We start from the raw sequence: 24,098 nt of genomic DNA on the forward strand, positions 1-24,098 counted from the left end.
GTCTAATTTGATAAGTATCCAAAATGCTTTTACAATTCATATATTCGCCATTGCAATGTATTTTATCAATTTAATGGCATTGTTTACAAAGGGCATGGTTAGCAATGTAAGCACTATGCACTTTATGAGCTACTTATAAGTAAGTCTGAATAATTCAATGAACAGTATTACTATTTTAAATGGTTCCTTATTCGTACATCTTTGTGATGTTTTAATTATACGGCTTGTGATGTATCTTTCTTATATACTTTGAATAATGTATGATCTGTATATTTTTATGACCTGATCAATTCAGATTGAATAAAGTTATTAACCAACCAATCAACCTACCTGATATCACTGCATCCAGATTCGGGCACAAGCCTCTGGGATTTGTCTGGCTGTGTTGCATTGCGTTGGTGTGGCATTAGGGAGTATCAATGTGGTAGAGCAACAGTCCTCTATGGCCGCTCAACTCCACCAATGAGAACACACGGTGCTAGCTTTTAAACTGCTGCACGAGTCCCTCGCTTTGTGAACCCACATTGAACAAGTATTGAAAATGCAATAGGTATCGCCTTTAATTAAGTTAAAGCCATTTGCGTTGCTAATGGTATTGTACAGCAAAGCAAATGGCTTTAATTTAATAAAAGGCTAGACCTATTGCATTTTTAATGCTGGTTATCTTTATTTTTGCCTCGTTTTTTTAATTCTGCCTCTTTCCGGACTGTACTCGTCTTGCTTTTACCCCACCCTCTGTAAAGAATGTGCTATTTTTGTGAATAAATAGTTTGATGATGACCGTCGCCTATCACCATCTCAGTCCTATTTAGCATATTATAACATAACATAGTGATGTGTAGGCCTGCCTAGTAAGAATAAGCTACAAAGTATGACTTGATTATGCCCCTTTATGTTCCCGATTTTACCTTGCTTAATGGCATTGCTTACTATTGCCTTTGGCAAGATCTTATGCCATCTTGCATACTAATTTTGCTCTTTTGCGTGAATAGAGGCCTATGCTTGAGCGACTCCATTTTCTAAGCTGTCGCCGTCTTCTGAAGCCTTACTAGGTGAGAAGGCATGTTTCACTTTTCATTTGTTTTCACACTTTGTAGACTGGTAGAAACTGGTTGCTGTTGGAGGAATGTGCTTGCTCTGCTCTGAAGCCATAACAGACGCCTGGCCAGCTGGAGCTGTGGCCTTGGTGCGGAGGGGTACGAACTCGGATGGGAAAAGGGGGTGAGGCTCACTAGGAGCTTCGTCTTAAAGTTCCACTGGTACTAAAGGAGGTGCCTGATTTCTGTCCGGCGGAAGTTCAGCACAGGGTAGACGTGCAGCTGTGGTGGTGGGACGCATGGTGTCCTGACTGTCTCCTAGCTCAGCCGAAGAAACAAACTCCCCTTTGGCGAAGTGGGGCGGGAAGAATAGACAGTTGGTGAAGTGTTCCACTAATCTCTAATTTCCTTACTATTCTTGCTTACTATCTCCTTCTGTTTTCAGGTTCCATACATTTATTTCTACATATGTTTTCCTGATTGTGTTTAGCAATTGCCTAATTGTTAGTTGGTTGTTGGCTACAAATTGGCCTACCGTGTATCATGTACTAATATATCTATTTATATGTATATCTATTTATATGTATATCTATATATATGTATATCTAACTGTATATATATATATATATATATATATATATATACACACATATTTATAGATATATATATACCACATAATACCAATTCGCCTTTTTCCTTGTGGCGGGTGGTGTGGACTCTTCTTGGCCAAATGCTTATGTTGTAGAAGGATGGGTAGATTCCCTTCTTGCAGGTAATTGTGTTATAGGAAGTTGTTCTACTCCTGGCAAGTAATGTGCAAATTCTGAGTAGTTCACTCCAAGATACACAAAGTGATTACTTTGCCTTGTGGTGAGAGGTTGGTCTTTTCCTAGGTGAGTATTCTGTGGCAGAGAGGATTGGCTAATTGCCTCATGCACATCGCTTGTCGCCAGGAAATTGTTGTTGTGTTTGTCCTCTCAGCAAGTGACGAAGTATTCTTCTTAGTTTTCTTCCAGCCTTGGGTAAGTATTGTATTTTATTTTTGGGGTCCCAAGGGGGATATACCTGCATGACCTTTCCCTTGGCAAAAATCGGGTCATTACACCATCCCCGCCCGTTTTTTCTCACTGCTGCCCTGCAGCCCCTCCCCTGCCGGTTTTTCCGGCTCCCGCCTCCCAGCTCCTATTCCCTCCCCGTCTCCTATTTAATGGTAGCCGACCCTACGGTGACCATCGCCAGGGACGCTGGTTCCTCGACCATCCACCGCTAAGAAGCAGCTGCCCTCCTCGCACTTAACCCCGGAAGAAACAACTGCCAGCTTTCCACGCCGAACACAACCCACGGCCAGTTCTCCTGAGTCCACTACCACCAAAGCTTCACCACCACCCCCGTCGCCAACATCGCCGATGCCCTGAGGTGCATCCTCCTCAACGTGCGCTTCATGCACGCCGTGGACACCCTCTCACCGATCTTGAACCGCCTGGACACCCTCTCACCAGACGTCGCCTTCGTTACAGAAACCTGGACCAATGTCTCCTCCGCCCCGACATCGGCATCCCGGATGGATACAAGATCCAGAGGAAGGACACCACAACCACCCGGGTGGAGGACTCGCCAACCTCACACAAAAACTCCCTCCGCCTCTCCACCTCAAACGAAATCTTCCTCTCCACCGCCGAACTCCTGCACTTCCAGGTCCAGACCAGCCCGACTCCACACTCAAGAGTCACCCTAGCCTACAGACCCCCTGGCCCGCGCCATCACTATCACAGACCTCATCGCATCCCACACCATCACCTCCACGGACTACATACTCATCGAACTGAACTGAACTTCCACCTCGACAACCCCAGTGACCCCCAACTCCACCATCATCCTGGACAACCTTGCAAACATCGGACCGAAACAACTCGTCACCACGCCTACCCACAAAGCAGGACACACCCTCGACCCCATCTTCGCAGGAGGAAACAGCATCCACTTCAGCCACACCATGCATCCGCCATGGAAGGACCACCACTGCATACACTTCCTCGTCGACTAACCCAAGCCGCCCAAACCTGCTCCGTGCCCTCCGCGAAGGAACTGGAGCAGAATCACTGAGGAGCAGCTCAACTCCACCCTCAACGGCGACAACCCCACTGCTGCAACCAACGCCAACCTCGCAGCCAGAGAACTTCACACATAAACCTCCAACTGCGCAGACAAGCTTGCCCTAGGAAAGCCGCCTGGTTCACCGCCGACCTCCAAGAAGCCAGACGCACCTGCAGACGCCTCGAGAAGAACTGGAGAAATAGCAAAACGCCTGAAAACTACACCACCTACAAGAACGCCATGAAGGAATACCACCAATGCATCAGAACCACCAAAAGAACTTTCATCCACAACAATATCCTTGACAACTCCAAGGAACTCTTCAGCGTCAACCAGGAATTCACCAAGCCCCCCAGCGAAAGCGCGGACATCAATTCCTTCCCAGGACCTCTGCGACAAGCTCAGACCATATTTCCATCTGAAAATCAAGAACCTCTAGGACAACTTCAACAACCAAACCCCTTGACTCCGGCAACACCAGCCAGCCCGCCAGTTCCTCCTCGTCACTGGTCACGACCGAAGAGACTGCCTCGACCCTGAAAGGAATCCACTCAGGCCCCCACAGACCCCTGCCCACCGCACATCTACCAGAAAGCCGCCATCACTCCGGAACTATGACGCAGCATCAACACCAAGACCAGCACCTTCTCTGACGACTGGAAATGCACAAAAGTCAGACCCCTGCTCAAGAAGCCCTCACCAGATCCCACGGACCTCAAGAACTACCGGCCCATCCCTCTCCTCTGCGACAAAAGTCACAGAGAAGACAGTCAATACACATCTAACAAGGTTCATCCAAGACAACTCCATCCTCGACCCTTCTTAATCCGGATTCCACAACAACCACAGCACAGAGACCGTCCTACTCGCCTCCACAGACGACATAAGTACCCTCCTCGACCAAGGCCACACTGCAGGACTGATCCTACTCAACTTCTCAGCTGCATTCTACAGTCTCCCACTACACACTCATCACCAGACTACACAAAGGTGGCATACAAGGTATACTGCCCTTAACTTGATCCACTCATTCCTCACTGGCAAAAGCCAAAGAATCAGACTCCCACCCTTCCTCTCTGAACACACGGAAATCAACTGTGGGGTACCCCAGGGATCATCGCTTAGCCCAACCCTCTTCAACATCTACATGGCCCTCGTCACTGCCATCGTCAGACAGCAAGGCCTCAGCATAGTATCTTACGCAGACGACACCCAGCTCACCCTCTCCCTCACCAAGGACCCCACCACCACCTGACTCAACTTTCCGGAAGGATTGCAGGACGTCCCAATCCTTGATGAGCAACAGCTGCCTGAAGCTCAACGCGGAGAAGACAGAAGTTCTCGTCCTCGGAACTACCCCATCAGCATGGAACAACACCTGGTAGCCCACCGCCCTCGGCAGCCCCCCGACCCGCCACAGACCACACCAGAATCCTCAGCATCGTAATCAACTCCTCCCTCTCCATGAACCGACAGATCAACGCCGTCGCCTCCAGCTGCTTCTACACCCTCCGCAAGACCTTCAAATGGATCCCCTGAGTCAAGGAAGACAGTCACCCATGCACTCATAACTAGCTGACTAGACTACGGAAACGCCCTCCACTCCGGTATCAACATGTCTCTACTCCACAAGCTCCAGACAATACAGAACACCGCAGCTAGACTCGTCCTCAGCATCCCTCTACACAAGCAGCCAACACCTACGGAGCCTCCAGTGGCTCCCCGTCGAGAAGAGCCACTTCAAGATACTCACCCACGGCATTCCCCTGGAGACATATACTACCACCGATAGATTGACAAAGAGATAATCACATACGAGCACAAATAGCATGAAACCTGATTTATCAGGTGCCATTTCCATTGGGTAAGCGAGGACCAAGACATAAATGAATCTTGACAGCGCATACTTTGTATTTTAGATTAGGATTTTATGTTCACAGCTAATGCAGCAGTGGGGATTAAGGGTATCTTACATAACAACATCCTACTGGTGAGACTGATGTTCCATGCTGTTTAAATGTACTGTAACTGCAATTATAAATGCCAATAAAATTTCTTCAAAAAAGAGAAGAGTTTTACTGTGTGGAAGGCAAGACGTTCATATCCTATGCATTACGGAGGTTATGTAAAGGACATGAATGCCTCATCTTCTGCATTCAAGCGGTTAATTCCACTTCCATAACAATGTGCTAAATGAAGACCCAGTTTTCTACTAAGTTTTTTGGGGGGATAATTTGAGGAACTTTAACTAGAACTGCAAATGTTTTTAAGTTTCAAGCTAACACTTGTGCAATCCCCTAATGTTCGGGAAGGAAGACACATATTACCAAGCATTTTATTCTACTCCATATAACTCCCCCCCCCCCCCCCCATTACAATTCCACTCCAGCTGGTGTGCTGTTCTCTTTCCTTTCCAAATATTGTTGATAACGTCTTATCTTTTCAAAATCTCAATTTGCCATTTTACTGTGTAACTTTGCAATACTCTCTCATTTGTTTTATTACACACCACCTTCTACAGAATAAAGTGTAAAACAAGTTAGAATTCTCATATAACATGTATCTCCAATATGATCATTAAAAAAACAAGATTTAAAAAACCCTTTATCATTAATTTACATACCGAGAAAGGAGTTAAATTTGATCAAATGATATAAAATTAATATCAAATATTGAAGGAGTCTGTCATATACATTTATTGATCCCTTCTCTCAGGGTAGTAATCTTTTTCCTCTTAAATATTAGAAGCAAGTAGTATCGTTCTCTGGAAATAACTAGGTACAGACACACAAATTAATTCATTATGCTTTGTAAATGCCAGCCATACCGTAAGCAGGCATGATTGTGGTTAGGTTCCCCCCTGCATAGTTACCTAGTAGTAAAGCACCTTTCCCAAAGTTCACACAGAATTTTCTAACATATGAAGCAAGGCTTTTAAAAACTGATTAATAATTTCAAGGCTTATTCAAATCTCGACGTCTGCAAAAGGTAAGCACACACCTTGATATCCCCCATTCTTAAAAAATTCCTACAACTTTTCTAAAACAAACCTAACAAAGAGACAAAAACGCAATCATGTTTAAATGCTATAAGTCTTGAGAATTGCAATATTTCTAGCTTGATGAATGCAGAAACAACCGAGTTTTTGGAAGATAACCCGCTCAATGCCATTAGTTCAATAAGATTCAATCGTATAATGATATTCTCGTGTTTATTTTGGAGAGAGGAGAAACTTTGGCATGTGTTGGGACAGCTGCTCTCTGCCTGGAAGGATGTTTCCTGCTCTTACGAGGGTAGGAATAGGGTTAGTAACTTTTTTTAATAGGTTTTATAGATGGTTAGTGTATAAGGGTAGTAAAGCTTCTTAGGGCTTAGGAAGGATAGCATATATGGGTAGTAAGGGTTTTTTAGGGTTCAGGGATGGGTAGAGCTTTAGGGTAGCACATTGTTTTAGGCACCAGGAATGGGCACTTTTTAGAGGCTAGTAAGGGGTGTTAATAGTTTAGGTATGGGTAGGGTATATTGGTAGTAAACGATTTTAGGGTTGAAGAACGGGCAGGAATGGTCTTATTATTTTGGTATAGTAATTACAATGTTATGCATTTAAAACAGCTTATTTTAAACAAAATTAAGATTGAGTTTAATATCAAGGCGTTAGTGTATAGGGGTTGGGAGAGAAAGGTGGGCTTCTAAGCCGATGATATCCTCACTGACGCACATACGGCCCTTCCGGTAATATTCAAGCTGGCCTCGGAATTTGGGGAAGTGTCCGGCTATGAGATCAATGCCTCAAAGACTGAGATGATGACCTGGAGCGTTGATCAGAGCTTATTCAGCTCTGATATCCGGCCGGGGAATAGGATGAGATATTTGGGCCTTGACATTGTAGAGGACATTGACCAGATTGCCTCAACTAATTTCTCTAAGGTTGCAAAGGATTGTCGTAAGTTACTACAGTCTTGGGCACATCTCCCTTTGTCATTATTGGGAAGGGTTAACTTGGTCAAAATGACCATTTTGCCCAAGATTTCTTTTTTATTTAATACTATTCCCTTATATTTTGATCCTTCTTTTATTAAAGAATTACAGGCCGAAATTAACACCTTTATTTGGAATAAACATCTCCCAAGAATTTCCTGTAAAAAGACTAGGAGGCGCAGGGAAAAGGGGGGGGGGGGGGGCTTGCTGCCCCGGACCTCCAGGTGTATGCCTGGGCGTTCCAGTTATCCCATGCCAGGATGTTATTAAATAAACCATCTGAGTACTCTATTCTGCTTAAGGGAGAGGGAGTTAGCCAGTCAGGATTTCTTTTCAAATTTGGGGACCCCAAGTTTAAAAAAAAAATTAAACTAAAGATCTTACTGGGAATGGCAGGAATTTGGGCTCAGCTATCTAAGTCTATTAAAATAGGGTACTATGGTAGCATGACACCTTTATGGGATCTTCCCGACAGCCCGGCTTGGTTGAGGGATACACTTGCAGTGCCTATCAGAGAAGCAGGGGTGGAGGTTTGGGGAGACTTGTTTGTCGATGGGGTCCTGCTCTCTTGGGAGTGTTTGAGCAATAGGATCGGGCCAGGCTTAAATTCCTGCAAATATCCAGCTGGTCCCGTTCGTATACTGCACTGCCCTCTCGAGGAAGCAAATTCCCCTTAGGTGGTTACAGCTACCTTATAACCCTCCTAGTCGACAAACTTCCCGATAAGAAGGAGATTTCATCCTGGTATAATTTGATCTTGGAGGAAATGGATGGTGCTTTCTTATTACCAGATGAGCTTTGGTCGCCACATGTGAACAATTCGAATCTTCAAGTTCTTTGGAGTGCATCATGTTGAATGATGTGGGACATTGTTAAACCGGCATGGTTACGTAGAAAGCACTTTTACACCATTCATAGGGCTTACTATTCCCCCCTTCGACTTTCCAAATTTACCCAGGGGAACATGGTGGCTTGTCCTAAATGTGGTCTGGTGGCCGCTGCAGACATCCACATGTTCTTCGAGTGCCCTCGTTTATCCTTATTTTGGGAAGCCATAAGTACGATTCTGTCGTCCTCAGTAGGCTCCAACATTGTTCTGGACCTCTCCTTGGTAATTTTTGGACTTTTAGAAGGGGTTCCCATGTCAGGGAGGAAGTTAGTCTTTTATTCTATTCTGCTTGCTAGGAGGGAGATATGCAGGAAATGGAAGGACTCCCTACCTCCCTCTATCAATGACTGGTACGCCTCGGCCCTGCAGGTCTCCAGGTTAGACCTGATCAGAGCTGGGAACCCAGATAAAAGATCTTTCTAGAATCTCCTGAAGTGGGATCATTGAGAAACTCCCCCCCCCCCCTCCAATGATTAAGCCATCAATCCCTCCCTTTGGCATAGCTGTGCTCTGATGCTCTAATCAGTATCCTGGCTGTATGTTGGCAACCTCCGCAAGGTTCTATTCTCGCAATCACTGCTGGTTGAAGCATTATTGCTGAGGGATGAGGTCTACGTTCCAGTTCTGTCCCTACGAGTTCAAAGAAAACTGAGGCAGCATGTTGCTTGTTAACCTATCGATTCCACATTTAAAACCTAGGTGGCAAATGACAAAAAATAAATAAAAATAAAAAAGATTGAGTTTAGAAATAGTTTCTAAAGTATATATTTTAAATGTATATTAAAATATATAATTTGATTAACTATATATACACAAACACAATTATCTCGCAGGTTAGGTGTATATATATATACAAAACCACAGTTAAAGAGTGAGTTATGTTTGAGGCTCAAGCTCAACGATGGTGCTTTTCAATATATATAATATATTTTTTTATTTTGTTGATATTTTTGTTTTATTACACACCACCTTCCACAGAATAAAGTGTAAAACAAGTTATAATTCTCATAGAACATTTATTTCCTCTATGGTCATTAAATAAGCAAGATTTAAAAAACCTTTTCTCCTTTCCACAGAATAAAGTGTAAAACAAGTTATAATGCTCATAGATCATTTATTTCCAATATGGTCATTAAAAAAATCAAGATTTAAAAAACCTTTTATCAGTAATTTATATACCCAGAAAGGAGTTAAATGTGAACAAAGTATATAAAATTGATATCAAATAATGAAGGAGTCTGCATATACCATTTATTGATTCATTCTCTCAGGGTAGTAATCTTTTTCCTCTTAAATATTAAAACCAAGTAGTATCGTTCTCTGGAAATAACTAGGTACGGACACACAAATAATAAATGCATTATGCTTTGTAAATGCCAGCCATACCGTAAGCAGGCCTGATTGCGGTTAGGTTCCCCCACATTTAAAAAGTGAGTTATGTTTGTGGCTCAAGCTCACAAAACCACTGAAATTTGCCAGCTACTCAATCAGGAGCAGGAAATGGAGTTAGACAAGAAAGTAGGAAGGTTAGGAAGGTGAAGTGAAGACAGTGTACAGGTGTCACTGCGGTCCTAAACTTGGATATTCAGTATCAGAAGACTGGTGCAGTCCCCAACCACGCCAGAGTGTGGCTGCATTCCCCACAATAAACTTTAGGAGAAGCTAATGAAAATATCACAAGTATACTATCGCAATACAGAACAGGGACTCAGCACCTACATTTATATTGAAAAGACCCTCCTCTAAATCTGTCTCTTTGGACAGTTTGTTTGATTTGGCGCGCAGAGGGCATTGTTCATGGACTCAGAACCCCACAAGAGATTTCCAGGTATAGTGCACAGAAAGCGGAGGCAGCCATCTGGCGCAGGACCAAGGTGTTAAGACCTTGCCCAACAACGGAAATCCTGAAGGTGGAAGGATCTGCTCAATTCTGCAACCTCTGCAATTCTTTAAAGGCCGAGCCTAGAGTCAGCGCGCATGCGCTGCTTGGGATACTTGTTGTAGTGGAGTATTGACTAAAAGCTTCACCCACTCTCCGCCCATATTTTTCATTGGCTTGTGTCATTGTTCTTTGTAAATGATGGCTTCCGATTGGTATAGAGGCTTGTTCGTCCCTCCTTAGTACCGCCTTGTTTTCACTTGTAACCTCCCATGCGACTGGCCCCTTTACTTAGTTTGTTGCACAATAGGCCTTCTTTAGTCAGGGAGCGCTACTTTGATTAACCAGTTTCTCTTACTGCAGGTAGCACATAGGCGCCCACTTTAAACAACATGGGCACCCGCTTTCAGTTTAACACAGGCGCCTGGCATCATCCCAACCCCACACCCAACCAGTCGCTGCTTTATCTCGCTCCATCACCCTTGTGTCTGCCCTCCCAACCAACGAGACCTAAAGTCCTGCCTCCTGCATGAGACCGTCTACCATGCCGCTATCCCTCTGCTTGTTTTGTGTTGAAGTCTAGGCATTAACTTGCCCGCCGTAAGGAGGATAAACATAGCATGTTCACTGGGGCTTTTGAAATTCTGTAACAGAAACGTATGCCTGGAAAATATTATTCTGAGAAATATTGTGGAAAATCTGGTTACTAGTTCCAGCACGACCTCAGAGGTAGGACATTTCCTTTGCACTTGTATTATCTGCCTTCGCCCAATGACTCCATCCAGTCCGGAGGCGTACTGTCCGGAAGTGCTCCTCCGGGTGCGTTCACTGTCGAGGAATAACTACTCTGTCTGTCCGTTTTCATTTCAAGTTCAAACTCAAGCTTACCAGTAAATAAGGAGATTTTAGGCTGCATTCTAGTGAAAATGTGTCAGTTTCATTTTTTTTAACGCTGCATGTACAGACTAGCATCACCTATTCCTTTCACTGATTATTTGATTGTAAGCAGATGAGGTCATAATATGCAGTGAAAAATCCCTTTAGTATCTTTTACTGTACCTGCTTTTATTTAATAAAATCGCATTGTGAATACTGGTGTGCGGTCTCATTAGTGTATAGCGCACTACAGATTGCCCGTATTCTCTTTCAAAAACAGGCCTGCCTCCACGTAGAGGACAAGGAATGTAATGTTAAAATGACATGGGGGCGGTTGCGGATAGAAGCACTTTAATTGTTGTTATGCCAGATGATGGGGCTATAAATAACAATATTCTCGACGGGGGCTTGCCTCCATGCGCGGCGAGTGCCAAGGATAGTTCTTCTCACCCTGATTGACCCAACAAAAAGGGAAGCCGTTTGCCTCCATTACGCCTTCATCAGTGGTTTGCATTGCTCGCAGTTTTTCTCGGGAAGCCGGATCTTAAAACTTCGGGCTGGCAGGGACACGTTACCAAGAGAGCGGGCTGGCAAGCAAATGCACCAGCGGTTCTCTCTAGGTACAAAATGTTCATGCAGGACATTATAAAATTTGCACACAACTGATGTAATATACCATAAAAGGCACCTCGATCACACACACTGTAGAAAATAATACAGCCAGGGAATGCTGCAAGTGCTCCACGTTTCCAGTTTTGAGTTTAAGGCATAGCAATATCCCCATATATGTATGCATATCTATAAATAGACATGTATGTACTCATGTTTACATTGCACAAGCAAATATTGACTGTTTTTCTAAACTAAAAACATTATAATAATAAACAAACTAAGGTAGGTAAAATACATTGTCATTTTCAACGCCAATAGCTAAAAATCTCGCCAACGCTGAACCTATTGCATTGCAAATGCTTGCTAACCTCGTCTACGGATTCCAAAAGCTGACCACATATGGAACAGTGGTCGTCTGAAACTAGAATACTGAACAGCAGAGCCTTCATCTAATATTAGAGGCGGACAGTGATCTGTTTAATTGTGGCCTTATTTTCCCTTGTACAGGCACTAAACTTGGTGTCCTACTCTGCAGTACAACTTAAAAGCATTCAGAATTCTGTGTACATCTGAACTCCGTTTGCAATATTACTCATTGTAAATACTTGTGACCTTTTACATGGTTGAGAGAAAATACTGTCATATTAAGCTTCTTGGTTTCATTATAAATAAAACAGACCAGATATATTTCAGAGTGATGCAACAACTCAAGTATATTAAATCAGTCAAAGCTATGGTGACAGTAAGTCAATACCCAGTAATAGTGTACACTACCCTTAGCTTTTTTTTTTTTTTTGTTTTTATTACATTTTCAAATACAACACATAAGAGCAAAGACATAAACAATACATATCTGAAAAAAATAGACAAGAAAATAAACAATAGAAAACAAATGCATATCACTAGTATCACAATCCTTGGACACTACCCTTAGCTGAAAAATCATGACTAGGAGGAATACAAACAAGCATTTGCAATGCAATAGGTCTCGCATTTTGAGAGTTCTAGCTATGGCGTGGTAAATATCAATGTGTTTTACCTTGCATTTCTTCTCAGAATTGGCAATGCTAGTAGATTTGGCTCTCATGTAACAAACATTTGTGCATACAACACATGCAAACAGCATTTTTTTGAATGCTTTTGTTCACATGATTTGGCGCAAGGTAGATCTGTTGGGTTTGCCGATACTTGTTTGAGTCTGTCTGAGGGATAGGTAATCTAGGGTTGGAAGCAGTGGAACACTGATGGACAGGCTACAGGAGATTGGGGTCAAGGGTGCCGCCTGGAAGCTGCTCAAATCCTTCCTATCCGAGAGAGTTCCGACTGTGTCCCTTGGGGAGTTCACGGCGAAACCTTTCACTTTGCCTTGTGGAGTTGCACAGGGGTCATCCATCAGTCCAACTCTTTAATTTTTATGTTTCCCAACTTGCTACCTTGATTGAATCCTTTGGTTTTCATCTAACATTATATGTAGATGACACTCAAATTGTAGTGTCACTGCTACCTGATGGGTTTCAGGAAACGGCAACCCGCTTCCAGGACTGCATGACAGTAGTTGGTAACTGGATGACCCAAAACTGCCTTAAGCTTAATTCCAGTAAGACAGAGGTGGTTTTATTTGGCAACAACCCAGCCTTTTGGTCACCGGCATGGTGGCCGGATACAATGGGCCCTCTACTGACTCCGATAAGGAAGGTAAAGAACTGAGGAGTATAAGGAGTTAAATTTCAAGGATCAGGTGAATGCGGTGAATTTTGCAACGTCTTACATTTTGAGATCTTGCAAGAAGATCATGCCGTTCCTTCCTAACGATTGCTAACAAACTGTCATCACTGCCTTGGTCATGTGCAAACTGTATTATTATAATAGCTTTATCTCAATATCCAGGAAGGGCTTATGAAGAGACTTCAGTTGCTGCAGAATGCAGCAACCAGACCGCTCTCCGGCACACCCAAGTTTGCTTCTATCTCAGCTGAGATTAAAAAGCTCCACTAGCTGCCCGTTAAAAAAAAGCGTCAGTTTCAAGGCTCTCTGTGAGGTTCATAAATCCCTCCAAGGCTACGGACCCCTTCACTGAAACTTAACTTCCAGTGGTATGTTCCTGGAAGAACTCCGCGCTCCTCAGAAGCAAAACAGTTATCAGTGCCCTTTATAAAGAAGTCCAAATGGGGGGGCAAAGGTTTTGTGGTTGGAGCTGCCAAGGCATGGAACGACTTACCGATGCATCTTAAGTGTGTAACCAATCACCTGAACTTCAGGAGGGCCTTGAAGACCTGGCTCTTCCAGTCTAACTAGATATCCACTCTCTTCCGTGTTTAGGCCTCCGTAGGACATTTGGTTTCAGCGCCACGACACCCTCGGGTAGCAGTTTGCGCTTAAAAAGTTTTAATAACATAACAAACCAGGTAGAACCCCAAACTAATGAATTAGTCAAGTCTCTGTATTACATGGGACATGGCAGTCATCTCATTAAGTGGTTATACATTAGTACCCGGGAACATGCAAAGCTTCCCCTGGACACTCTACGGGGGAAATGGACATGGGACGGGCCTTTACGGCTGAGGAGTGGGCGGATGTTTTGGTTTATCCGCGGAGGATACCCCGTAAAGCAAAATTCAAGTTTATTCAATGTATGATTCCACATAGAGCCTACCTAACTCCACGTAGGCTACAGAATATGTATCAGGCCACAGCCCACAAATGCCCCCGGTGAAAACTGCCGGACGCAGATCTACTTCATATGATTTGGGGGTGTCCATGCCATGGCGAGTTCTGGGAAGGGGTCAAGTGCCTGGCAGAGGAAACTACACACCTTTCCATGGGGGCGCAGCATTAGAGTGCATATTAGGCATCCGTCGGTGACAAAAAAACATAATACTCAGTTACGATTTCTGGACTTGGCGCTTATAGTGGCTAAGATATCTATTACCATACGCTAGAAGTCAGCCAAAGCTCCTGCGTTGAGCACATGGCATAATGAACTGACTAGGTTGGCGGGAGCCGAAAGTCCTGCTCTGTGTAGGGAGGAGGCCTGTGGGTCCGGAAAAACCGAATCTCTATGGAATGGGATGCAATGTTAGAAGCCCACAAAAGTATCAGCCCGGTCGACGTTCTGCATACTCCGTAGCAGAGGGAGCTTTGCGTTTTTATGCTGTCCTTCACCATTAGACATGGGCAGGACACAGGGGCGTAGCTAGAGCTTGTGGCGCCCGGGGCTATCCCTTGGATTGCTGCCCCTGGAGGGGGGGATGCTGGGGAAAAAGGACGGCGAGCACTTGAAAGAGGTCAGAGAGACACATAATATTGCCGCTAATAGTTACCTCGATCATGCAAGTTACATGCACATACATGACGCGGTCCAAGGCTACACAGTTGAATACACCGGTGACTGGCAGTACAAGAGAGAACACACAGACAATTGCTTTCTTCCAGACTTGAGGTTCCACACCCCACTTCAAAGATTGCTTCCACACCTGCAATGTAGGAAGAGTGAGATCATCGACCGGCTCTTTCCATATCCTCGGAGGTTAGGGGATCCAAGGGAGATCCCGAGGTAGTGAACCAGGTGATATCTAAGAAGGTCTCAGAGATCGCATCACAGGTTAGGCCTGCCATCATGATTGTCAGCAGAGTCCTTTAGGGTCATAGGTTCACTTAGCACCGATAGTTCAGTAAAGCTCTGGTCACCAGTAGCTCTGAACAGTGTCTCAGATCAGGGGATTCTGTCTTAACAGATGTAATTATGTCCTCCAAAATCTTGCTGATATTTTTAATCAAAGAAATCAGCCAGATCATCACAGAGTTCCTAGGAAGATGTAACCTCTTGCTTTGAGCAATCCAAGTCTGTTAGTCCCCGAAGAATTTCAAAAACCTTTTTTGCCCCATTGTTGGCTCCAAGAATATTATTTGCATAAAATGGCTTTACCGACCTCTCTTTTATAATCACCTACCACACTCTTAAGACACTTTTTATCTGCACCGGAATAACCCCTAGGTCATTTGCCAATATGCATCAGCCTAACACTTCCATGCGTTTCAACTATGTGTCTTGTGGGGTGATTGGCTCAGCCTGCTGGAGATCCACTGATGCAAAAACTGGTGACGTGTTTAATATTGGTATAAAACTGAATGCCCAAAAGGTATTCGTGTTTATGTGCTAATAAACATGAAAACTTGTCAGTGAGTCCCTCATCAGGTGCAGAATTGATATTAGACTAGTTTCCTTCACAAGGACCTGGGTCTGAATTTATGACAAGGCAAATATTAGGGGCCATCTTTAAATCTGAATAGCCTTATGGCCGTCACTAAGGTGGCACGTTAAAATGCAAACAACAATTACAAAAATAAGAAATTGAAATGCACCCCCATGTAAATTTTATAAACAGATCAAAGCAATCGACTGAACGACCTTTGAATGCACTGAATCCAAAATGAGCAAACAATGATGGCCAATCATGTGTGTGCAATCCCAGGTAAACACCATACACAGGTCAAGCAGTGGACTTCTGAAACTCTTGCTAAGAAGCAGCGCTCCTAGACAGAGTGAGCATGATGTATCACATATCTGAATGCAATGACAGAAACAGCAAAATACAAGGCAGTTGACACACCATGGTAAACACAGCTTTTTAGTGTGTTTTAAAACCACGCCCTTAATTAAATCGGCTAACCGCCTTTGAGAGACACCCCCCACCCCCCATTTTTTTCATCCCACTTAAAGCCCTGTTGGTATCTATGATGCCGACTGAAAGCTCTATTACCTCACTCGTGAGTGACTCGCTCCAAACTACAAGTCTCTATACCAGGCAGCCAGGGGTGGTTGATTAGAGAGCAGCACAGTGCCGACTGCCCCAGGCCAAAACGAGCGCGAGAGCGCGTAGCGGTCAAGCGCCTGACGCTCACTGCTACGTCCTACTCACGACGCGGTGGCAGGGCTGGTAAAAATAAATTATTTAATGTCGCGCCAGGGCCATCATTGGTAGCACTCGCGTGCTACAAATCTGATTGACTGCCCTGGAGGCTGGGACGGACGGACAGCAGCAAATTCAAACGCGGGAGTCGGGACCGGGATGTTGTGGCCGCAATTTTTGAAGCACTGACCTGACCTGCTGCTGCTGTTATATCTGCGGCAGTCACACTTCAGGTGCGCGCAGCGCGCACTTTCAAACTGGGCCATGCGCGGCCTTTCTAATTTATTTGTGGACAGTACACAGTGTACCCAAAAAGGCCCAAATAAATTATAAAGGCCGCAACAGGCCACCAGTGCCACGCGCATAGCTGCCAAGGTTTCAGATTGCTATGTGTGACATTTTCATAATCTCATTGTAATTATGAGTGACATTTCAACGACTATGAGTGACACTTTCTCGCAAACAAAATGAAGCAATGAAGACGAGGGAAACATATAAATAACAGAAATTACACCATTGGTCTTTAGGATCATATGTTCAAACACAAGTAGTTAAGCTAAACGGGTATGGACCAGACTGGTGACCAAAAACACTAAAATGTGATAAAACAGGCAAGTGACTTTCTCCATCTATGCATCAAGGATAAAAAAAAAACATCCCTGTATCCAGCAGGACTGCCTCAACACTGCTCCAACTTAGGAAGGAGTTGTAGACGCACCTTTTTAAAGAACACGACAGCACAATGCAGTAATATTAAACGTCTCCTCACAGAACCCAGGTACCTCTCCGATCACTCGCTGACTGTAGTCGCGCCTTTGACCCTGTACAGCGCTCCACTTGCCTTGGATGTACTACTATAATAGCATATACTTAGACTAATCTCCCTTCACAGACATTGCACTTCAGAGTACACTTCATGCATAGGTGCAAGAATGCAAACATGTAGCTTAGAAACAGGGCCACCTTTAGGGCACTGCGACTGGTGCGGCTGCACTGGGCGCTGACCTGTGGAGGGGGCGCTGACCTCAGGGGAGGTGCTGTTTTTAGCAATATATTATGTTAGGTGAGATGAGTGGAAAATTTGCCCTGTGGTAGTGCGAGAATCTGAGGAGGCAGTCATGGAGTGTAGGAGGTGTCAAATGTCATTCTCGTACCGGGTGCCAACAGTGATAAAGCCGGCCCTGCTTGGTCATTTATGGCGACTACTAACTTGAATGTTACAAGCAGAGAAATACAATAATCAAATAAAACGTTATCTTTTTATTTAAAAAGTTCCACTGCAGATCTGCATAACAATGTTGAAGTTATTTTAATCTAGTAATGTATCTAATGATTGCAGCATTGTCAATGCACGCTTAAAGAAATTAAAAAAGTAAAAGTGCTCTTGTGCCTTAAGGAATGTCAGCTACTCTACAGGCGAGAATCAGACCGGCTGCAGATACAGCCCTGCCTGTGATTGTTTCTCTTAGCTTTCTCTGTTTCTATTATTCTTGTACCCGAGCTCGGTTTTAACAGTGCGCTTGCCTAGAAGCCCAAGCTCCCTGTGTCCTGACTTAGCTTCAACAGTGCCTAGAGGCCCTCATTTCCTGTGCCATGATTTGGGTGTAAATGTCCGCAAATCCCCCGTTGCTCTGAATTCAGAACACTGCTGAGATGTTAAAAGTTTGCAAGTTCCCCCCCTTCGGTGCTCTAGCGTGTCTGTCCTCTAACAGATGGATAGCGCCTCATTGACAGGAGATGGGCTGACGTCCCAGAAACGGAGGGTTTGGTACGTGGGTTGATGGGGAAGAAGGAGGGAATTTGAAATACAAGTTTTATTTATGTACATTTTTATATAGCGAGAACATTTAGGTAATTAGATGGATGGGTACAGTTACAAAGCGCTAGAATTCAAAAAGTACCTAAAGAAGTAGGTTATACTTTAGGAATCTACATTAGTTGAGCTGGTGTCTTACAATATCAAGGGGGGAGTGAGACTGTGATACAGGCAACTTTGAACTAATATCTGAAACAAGCAACTGATGCTAACTTAATAGGGAGTCAGTGTGACACACTTACTTGTGGAACACTGAAGCGCCGTCGCGGTACGGGCCAGCCAGCCACGACGACTTCCCCTCCCTGCACCGTGTGCAGAGGCCGCGGTCCAGGCCTCAAGTCAAGGACTGGAGCAGGCCTTGCATTTTATCATGGCCTCGGTTCTGCTGCACTCACTGCTGCGCTACAGGCTTCAGTGCCTGTTGAGGCACCATCACTGACTTTGGCGGGTGGACGGGCCGCGGGTGACGGGTCAGATCACCAATTGAGGACACAAGTAACCAACGCGAGGTGAGAACAAAAACTGTGCAGCAGTGCAACACGCCACGGCAAGGAGTGGACTCCCTGACTCGATTTGAGTCCCCCGCCGCGGCCGCTTCTGCCTCAGTGTGCTCTGCCACTACTTCCTCCGGACAGGACGGCAAGGCCCCCGCCCCCGTAATTAATTGGCAGCATTAACTGTCTGTGTAAACTTAAGCCACGGCACGGCAGGAAATTACAGCGCCAGCCTGGAGCCAGCACGACAGGTACACTGTTGCGTGATACTTGACAGGACTGCAAGCGACGCCCCCGAAATTGTGCCGCCTGGGGCGGACCGCCCTCCCCCCACACCGCCCCTTAGCTACGCTGCTGGCAGGACAGAGGAGCACTTCATTGTAATGCAAGGAATTACGCTAAGAGAGGGACGAGTACACAAAACATTAAATTGTACAGCCAGAGCCAGGGGAGGAAGGGATGTAGTAAGGCGGGGGTGAGGGGTGTTACTGGGTTCTACTCAAGTATTATTGTTAATATCAGTGGTTTATACGATGATTAATGCCATGATTTGATATATTCTATTCAACTGTTTATATTGATGGTATTAATGTTTTGCAGGGAACATTTTCAGGAAGATAGTCTATTTTCATTTCAATACATGCTGTAATGTACTTTTGATATATAAAAAACATAATAAAGGTTGTCTTTAAAAAAAGTTGCTGGTGCACTGCAGAGCGCCCAATTTGAGAGCCTTGGTATAGACGAGGCCTCTGCAGTAGGCGCAGTGAAACAACTTGGGGTTAGCAGCTGGCTCACATCAGCCTAGTTCTGACATGAAGGAGCAGAGTAGAACAGCAAGACAGAGAGCGAGAGAGAACCATGAGCGATCCTGCTGCCTCTAGTCTTCCCGTTGTGTATGGCTCATGCTATATAACACTGGAGTGTGAGGTATTGAAGGTATTGAAGGCACTGCGGGTTGCGAGCAGTGCCTGTTGAACACACCTCAGAAGTCCCAGACAAGTTGATCAATAAGTGAGCGAGGTAGTTTCTCATGACTGTCTCCAAAGCGCATAAAAATACAGGCTTTCGGTGTAAAGTCCATGACGGGCGGAAAGCAATCATTTTAACAAGACCTCAAGCTTAGCCAGCAAATTAACGTGCATACATAAGAAAGGGTGCTACAATTCCTTGAATTATGGCATGCCCCTAAACCACTTGTTTAATAGGACTTCAGCAATCACCGGCTGATGATACGAACTGTCGCACAGCTGAGGAGCCACCCACAGTCTCCACGGCGGAGGGGGTGTGGGGGGTGGATGAGGGAAATGAAAAAGGGAGCCATGTGCGCGTTGTGCTGAAACGCAGCGACCTGTAACGGTACGCGTGCACGTCTCCAGTCCGTGCACATCGCCTGTCCCCCTTCACAAGAAAAAGCGACGACAATAGATCTCGCCAAGCGAGTAGCGCATGCGCTGCATTGATAGGCAAGACCTAAAAAGGTCAATTTCTTTGCCACTCAGCAAACAGTGTTGGTATAATAAGGAAGTTAGATGCTGGGACTAAGAAAACTAGGTAAACGTGTTGAGAAGTAGATATTTGCACAAAGTATAGGCCATGAGAATGCAATATGCTAACCCTTGTACTTTCTTTAGTATAGAGTAGTTAGCTGATGGCAGAAACTGCAGATTACACTAAGTAGAGGATGTCAGTCAAGCAATTCAGAAGCGAAGGACATGCAGCCGGTAATAGCACCTTTCTTTCTCCCCAACCCTCTTTCTCCACAGTAAATAGTGTGGCTTAGCCCGTGAGCTGGTAAGAAGGGTCCGGGGCAGTTCAGTCAACAACATTCATGATACTACGATATGAGAAATAACTCCTTGATGAAAAGTCAATGAAAAATGTGAAAAGAACAGACCTAAAGCTCACACTATTGGATATAATTTGTGCAGACAGTAACACTGTCTGCACAAAACACCTAAAAAGGAGCCTGGCAGAGTAAAATATTTAGGTGACTACATTCTTTGTACAATCAGTCACATTCACTCCAAACCCATACAATACATCATCTTTCCTACCTCTCCACCTCCCTAAGCCTAGCACACATTGCCTGACTGGAGAAGATTTCTTGACCCCTTACATTGATCATTAACAACAAACTACGTCACTACCAATCCCCTCGGAGTACTTACCTGGGAGGGCACTGATTCAGCTTGCTGAACCTGAAAGGTTTGCTGCGCCTTCTGTGGAATTGCTGGGAGGGTTGCAGATGCTGCCTGGACAACACGCAGTGCCTGCTGAGGGATATGCACCACCTGTGGCTCCGGCTTGGGCTGCACAAGTTGCATCTGCTGCATCATGGTCGGCTGGCCTTGGCCCTGACCCTGAACAATCAACACATTGTTGCCTGCTTGAATAATGTTTTCGGCCGTCGTTTCGATCAGCACTGTCTCCACTTGATCGCCAATGTTTGCTGTAGGTGACATGGCCGGTAGTGCCATTACTTTTTTCCTTGTCTTTTTATTGGGCTTCATTGTCTGCAATGGTGGACTGTCAGTGACATAATGAGACTGAGTGCTGTGGTCCCCGGCCCCAATGAGGTTACTGAGAGGTAGGGTGATGGTGGATCCGTCAGATGTCTTCATGTTGATGACACCCTGCAAGGAGGCTGACCCCACTTCGATTTTGGGCGTGTGAGACGGTTTGATAGGCACATGTTTAGTGGTGGTGCTTATGGTCTGGTTGGTACCAGAGATTAGCTGAATCTGGTTTGCAAGGTTCTGCTGCAGTTGGAAGGTTTGCCCAGCCTGTGGCACCCCTTGGTACTGCAGGCTATTAGTTGTGAATGCTCCCTTACTTAGCACAGGTTGGTTTTGAATAGTAAAGACCAGCTGTCCGGTGGGGTAAGCTGTACCCAGCTGAGTGTTCTGGAGCTGAATAACATTTCCTTTGGAGGCGAGAAGTCCAAAGCCGCCTTTGCCTTGGATAGGTGCCGGTTTTATGGGTACCAATTTTCGAGGTGTTGGGTGGGAAGGAACTGGGGGTGCAACAGCTTCTTCCACTACAGGGGGGCCAATTCTGCTACATGTTGCTGCAAGAAGGGCTAATGGAGAAGGCTGGGAATCCTACAAAAAAGGGAAACAGATCATATTAGTAATGACCAACATAAACAGACTTACAAAGACAGATCTTAGCACATGACATCTTTTTAAGATATTGTAGGTTTCCCCCAGGATCAAACCAATGTGAAAAAATAGAAGACACTAGATTTACATTCAGCCTGTGATTCAAGTAAACATGTAATATGATAGTCATGTAAGCCAGTAACCAGATCCTGTTAAAAACCAAATAACCCGTTCATGCTCCAAAGCCTCACACCGTTTCTTCCCGACTTACCTAAGTTGAATTCTCCAATAATATCCTATGGTACACCGCCCTTCCCATCTCTATACCTAAATGGAACCAACCTCCACGCCCACAAAGTGAAGATCAAAATCCTAAGAACACAAATTAATGCGGAGGTTAATTTGGGAATTTAAAAACAATTTGCCCAAATGCGGTTATTAAAACATAGAATATAGTGGTAGCAAAGAAGTAAAAGAAATACTAAAAAAGGTGTAAGTAAGTGCAATGAGGATACATTTCAAGGGAACAACAGCACCTCAATCATGGCAAGAATACGACTCTAATATCTACAGCGGACCAAAAAATGCCATCTATGCAGCAGGAACTGACAGCACCAAGTTCTCCCATACAAACCAGATAACGATTAAGACATTTGTAAGAGGAACAGAAGTGTACATGTAACATAATAGCATATGAAATTTTGTACAGTGACTCCCCTCATCTAAACAGAGCACAAGGTGCATACCTTTGGTACAACTTAGGAACACCGTGTCAAAATTAGAGGCAATACTTCAATAAGGAAGGTAACCGGAAGAGAGAGAAAAACCTGTTACTGCAATCAGAGTTGGGAATGCCCTCTAAATCACTAGAGGTTGCAAGGCGACATGTTGACATTTTACAAAACTGCTAGATAGCAAACAAGGCTAAAACAAATCTTATCAAATTCCCCTAAGGCTGAGTATATGATTCAATAAATACATTATCATAACTACTGCTTTACCTGAAAACCCACAAAAGTCAGACAGAAACATCAAGTTCCTATCCAGATACTTTAGAGTTTGGAACCTTCAACATAAAAAACAAGCATTTGCATAGCCAATAGGTCTGCCTTTGGGACCGTATAAGCGGCAGCAAACTGGTTTGTTTTGGAGAAATGTAAGCAGCAAATCCCTCCAACTGCTACAAATATCCTATAGAGGCCTGCAATTGTAGCAACTCAGGAAACATTCAAGTGCTGCGGCTTTCAAGTGGCGGAACTCAAACACATCAATGGAAAATGGGGGACATGGATGGACGGGCCACAGAAGGGAGGTCGGATGCCTTTTTGTGGTACGATTAACACATGCCAAAACATTGGATGTGTGAGTTTCAGTGATCAGAGGCTTTTCCTTAGAAAGAGCACATAAGTGCCAAAAGACATTACATTTATATGAACGTGGGCCCCATACTACATGATGCTAGTTGCCAACACCCTGAAGGCAATACCAGAGTTCAACATGTTCTAAAAGTGCAAAAGAAGATAACACTGGCTAAAGAACAGCAGTCTATTTGAAATGTCAGAAAGGAACTTCTCTGGCAGCAACCAGCTTCAGCAGCTCCAATACTGCCATGCACTGGACTTTGAGCTGGCTTGGAAATGTTCAGCTACCGGTTCAACGCCAGGGTTCTGGCTAGAACGCCAGCACAGAGTAGAGTGCCCACTTCAACTGCTTGTTCACTGAGCCCAGTGCTTCTGATCGACAGCATATGTGTGGACATAATACCTTTTCCAGTGTTGCTGTTAAAGCTATGGGCATTTTGTGTTTGGCGGTTTCAGAAGCAGCTGCGATACGAGCAATTTTAAAAAAGCAGCTGGCTATCTTCTATCAAAAAATAAGTTGTTTTAGAGGAAATGTGATGCCTTCTGACACCATTTTGTGGCAATTTTTGGCGGCACTGTAAGGCAGTTGCCTGTAGAGGCCTTAATGGGGAACAGTCCGGGCCACATGCGATTCGGCTGAAGTGCAAAGCCACCCTCATCTCAAGAGCTAAGTATCTATTACGCGGCAGTAAGGAAAAATACCAATAGTGCACTAGCACATCACCACACTTTTTTTTAACACTTACGGGCACATGCATCATTGTGAATTGCATTCGCAAACGGTGCGAATCGCAAAATTCGTCCGTTTGCGAATGCAATTTCTTGTTTTGGGATGCATGTTTGGGATGCATGTTTGAAGTGTATTTTCGCTATTTTAGGAATCGCAAATTACTTTGAGATTCCTTAAATTAATCGCAATTTGTGCAAATCGCAGTTTTTTGTGAAAAAATTGCATGCATGAAATTGCGATTTTTTTTAGAAATCGCAAATACCAATTCTTAAAATTAGAAGAACTCAAACCTGGTGGTAATTTCCAGAAAATGGCACA

General features: G+C 44.5%; 1 protein-coding gene across 2 annotated transcripts in view; it reads right to left on the reverse strand.

Moving 5' to 3' along the window:
• SP2 (Sp2 transcription factor) overlaps positions 1-24,098 on the reverse strand; it is a 156,700-nt gene that overhangs the window by 58,578 nt on the left and 74,024 nt on the right. For both annotated transcript variants that reach the window (XM_086924295.1, XM_086924294.1), the window contains exon 3: positions 20,757-21,689. In XM_086924295.1, the coding sequence (XP_086780421.1) occupies positions 20,757-21,689 (933 nt within the window). The remainder of the gene's footprint in view (positions 1-20,756; positions 21,690-24,098) is intronic.

This window comes from Lissotriton vulgaris, chromosome 5 (genome assembly GCF_964263255.1).
Source record: "Lissotriton vulgaris chromosome 5, aLisVul1.2, whole genome shotgun sequence".
NCBI classification, from domain to species: Eukaryota; Metazoa; Chordata; class Amphibia; order Caudata; family Salamandridae; genus Lissotriton; species Lissotriton vulgaris.